This window comes from Triticum aestivum, chromosome 2D (genome assembly GCF_018294505.1).
Source record: "Triticum aestivum cultivar Chinese Spring chromosome 2D, IWGSC CS RefSeq v2.1, whole genome shotgun sequence".
NCBI lineage: Eukaryota > Viridiplantae > Streptophyta > Magnoliopsida > Poales > Poaceae > Triticum > Triticum aestivum.
Window position 1 is genome coordinate 204,230,802 of NC_057799.1, and position 3,503 is coordinate 204,234,304.

At 53.8% G+C, this 3,503-nt stretch overlaps 1 protein-coding gene across 1 annotated transcript in view; it reads right to left on the reverse strand.

Moving 5' to 3' along the window:
- LOC123052568 (glucan endo-1,3-beta-glucosidase 1) overlaps window positions 1-3,503 on the reverse strand; it is a 6,216-nt gene extending 2,713 nt beyond the window's left edge. The window contains exons 1-2 of the mRNA XM_044475812.1: window positions 3,267-3,503; window positions 1,883-3,184 (exon numbers count right to left, since the gene is read on the reverse strand). Coding sequence (XP_044331747.1) covers window positions 1,883-3,184; window positions 3,267-3,348 — 1,384 coding nt within the window. The 5' untranslated portion in view covers window positions 3,349-3,503. The remainder of the gene's footprint in view (window positions 1-1,882; window positions 3,185-3,266) is intronic.

The window sequence follows — 3,503 nt, forward strand, 5'->3', positions numbered from 1 at the left end:
GGAACTCCAAAGATTCGCGTTGCTACCCAACAATGCTCAAACCTCCAGCCGAGTAGGTTGCACATGAAAATGCAGTGCGTACCAATGCAGGAATATCTACACGTACGTCATCATGTGTAACAAGAAAGATCTCAGCTTTAGCTTTTGAAGCATGCCACATGCCATAATGTATGCGAGACCTATACTACCTTACAATTAGCCATGACCATACTTTTCTGAGGAGTAGCGATCTTTATCTGAAACGTTTTTCCACCAACAGTTTGAAGTATTTTGAACGGGAGAACAATTCAATGCAGCCATATTTGACACTATGAAAAACAAGCACGAAGATGCATGCAAAACCGTGATGATTATACTTTAACGAAAGGAGAAGAAGTAAAACAGCAATCATTTCCCCCACTGAGTTCAGATGACATTCTGAAGGCCCTATTAAGATATTAAAACTTGGGCAAGAATTTCAGAGGTAACAGATTCATGAAATATATATTTTTGTAAAAAAAAATAAAGCCTGGTGAGAAGAATGAGATGGTAAAGCTGAGGAAAGTGATGGGAGTGAAGACTGAAGAGGTGCGAATGTGCCTTGCATGTGATGTGAACATATCGTTGCTCCTACTCACATGCGAGAAAGGGGATTCTTTTTTGCATTCTTGTGGCGCCCTTTTTCTCTTTGTGAAATGGCACTGTGGCTGGGGCCAATCAGATCAAGACGCTCCACGCCCAGAGCACTCTTGCAGACTTGGCAGAGTACTACTACTATCAAACAATCTACAGCAAGAACCAGCTCAGCTTCTGTTAAGTGGCCATGGACTTGAGTGATATTAAAAAGAGCGGGCTATAGGTACCAAAACATCATCCATAAGTCTCTGAAAGCTGGGACCTGGATGATGCATGAGTTACCAGAATCGTGTATTTGCAAGCTTCAGAAATGATGCTGCAAAATGAATGATGTAGTTTGTTCTGAACCAACCTTTTCGTAGCACTAATTAGCTGTCTAAAAGCTCACAATTTAGCCTTGTAGAAAGGTCATGTCATACACCGTCAAGCCTAAGGAGCGGGCTTGCGATTTTCTGAACTCTGATAAAAGCTGGGCAGTATGGGCTCAATCATCAGGCCCCGTCCGGAGGCCCTAAGCCATACCTTCCTTAACACGAAATAACAATTCCTACCAGATAGCACACTTGGTTGCTGCACTAGTCATATCCCCTACCAGTCCTAGAACTAAGAAAAGCAACCCTTCTCCTAACCACATCAATGGAATAAATACTAATTGCAACTTTCTTTGCCGTGGAAATGCTAATTGCAAAGTGGTCTCCAATCTCCAATGATAAGACAAATCGAACAACTTTCCGGAATGATTCCACGAGTGCCATCTACTTTTGGGGCGTGACAATGGCGTCGCTCCTACATGAATGAAAATTGAAGCCGGAAGAAAAACACTTCCACTGGCTTATTGCATTATTGACATAATACTATACGTCTACCCTGAAATGGTCTGGCGCCATACTGTGCTGTCTATCCAACCATCGACACCGATAAGCAGTTGCAAATCTTTAAGCAGTCACTTGTCAGATAATTTAGGATGTGCAGTTCCTCACTCCCTGTCGCCACTCACGAGCATGAGAATAAGTGTTCATGAGACATGATACTACAAGCATTGCTACCAAGTCTTTGTCAATCCCAAGCGCGCAATCAAGTAACCAAAAAGGAACGGCAGAAAACTACAGACAACCAATTGCGATTGGAAGACCAAACAGAGAGAATGATCAATGTCAAACCCAAGAACGACCGATGCTCACTAAATTAGCAAGGAAAAATTCATTTCTCAAGCAATGTTATCTAGTAGGAGTATATGCGTCAGAATTCAGAAAGTGGCAGTACTCACTGGGATCGGTGGTGGTGACCATGCCGGCGCCCTGGAAGTAGCAGGAGCCGCCGGCCTTGCCCTGCGACTGGTAGTAGGTGTTGAAGGCGAACGACGCGTGGCTCCGCACGTCGTTGGGCTCGTAGCACCCCTCCCCGGGCTGTATCGCCGTGCAGTCAGACCGGCCGGGGCCGCATGCCCAGTCCATGGCAGCCTGCACCGCCTTCTCGTCGGCGTCGTCCGCCGCGATGCAGAACGTCCGGTCCGTCGTGTCGTTCCCCAAGAAACCGTCCTTCCCGGTGACGTGGAGCAGGTACACCGGCGTGCCGTTGCCGTGGAAGAGCCCCCAGTTGGCCTCCGACGCCGGCCCCGGCCGCAGGTCCTCGTTGAAGAGCTCGTAGATGTACACGCTGGCCTGCGCGCCGGGCCGCATAGGCGTCCCGGGCTTCTCCGTGACGTGCTTGATGAGGTTGGAGTTGTAGGTGTTGGCGTTGTCCTTGCTGGCGTACGGCTCTTCCTTGCGGTCCCCGTAGGACGGCCACCCGGTCTCGGTGACCAGCACCGGGATGCCCGCGCTGACGTTGAGGTTCTTGAGGGCGACGTACACCGCGTCGAGCATGGCGTCGAACACGTTGGTGTAGTGGAGCAGCGTGTTGGGGTCGACCATCTCCAGCGACGGCGGGAGCGGCTTGAACATGGCGTTGTCGACCGGCACGACGCCGCTGCTCTGCATCAGCGAGTAGTAGGGGTAGAGGTTGAGCATGAGCGGCGCGGAGGTGTTGGCGAGGTGGGAGAGGAGCGGGAGGAGGAAGGATTTGGCGAGGGACTGGTTGAAGTAGGCCTGGGACGGGGGAAAGGGCTCGAGGACGATGGAGAAAGGGAGCGGGGTGGAGACGGGGATGGAGGAGAGGTTGGCGGCGGCGAGCGCGGCGGCGAGGGACTGGATGGCGGGGAGGAGGATGGGGAGCGCGGAGGGCAGGGCGGTGGGGACCTCGTCGCCGACGGCGATGGCGGAGATGAGGCCCGGGCTGGTGGAGTTGGCGGCGGCGAAGGGGAGCACCCGGCGGGCGACCCAGGCGGAGGCGGTGGCCGGGGAGGAGCCGAGCGCGAGGAGCTCGTCGTTTGGGACGCCGACGATGGCGGTGGCGCCGGAGGAGGCGAGCGCGGAGAGCAGGCGTGGGTCGGCGTCGTAGAGGCGCACGTGGGTGATGCGCTGCGCGCGGAGGAACGCCGCGAGGTCCGACGGGGACAGCAGGTTGGTCACCGCCGTGCCGATCGTCACGCCGACGTAGGGGTCGCCGGAGCCCGCCGCGGAGACCGAGCCTGCAGGCAAACATTAGCAGGCGCAGAAAGAGAGCGCAGTGGCAAGCAAGCGTATGTGGATGGTGAGAGACCGAGAGCTTACAGCGCAGACAGGAATGGAGGCAGAGAAGGTGGAGCGAGAGGAGGAGCAGGCTGCGTGTGCCTCCTCTGCTCCTAGCCCCCATTGTCCGTCCAACTTGTCCTGCTCCTGCTGGGAAGGGAAGGGAAGGGGATTGCCTCTCCTCTCCTCTCCTCTTTCGAGAGAGATTGGCGGTGCGTGCTTTGGAGGAGCTCCTCGCGTGCTTTCTTCAGGAATTTCCTTTCCTTGTCTGAATTCCGG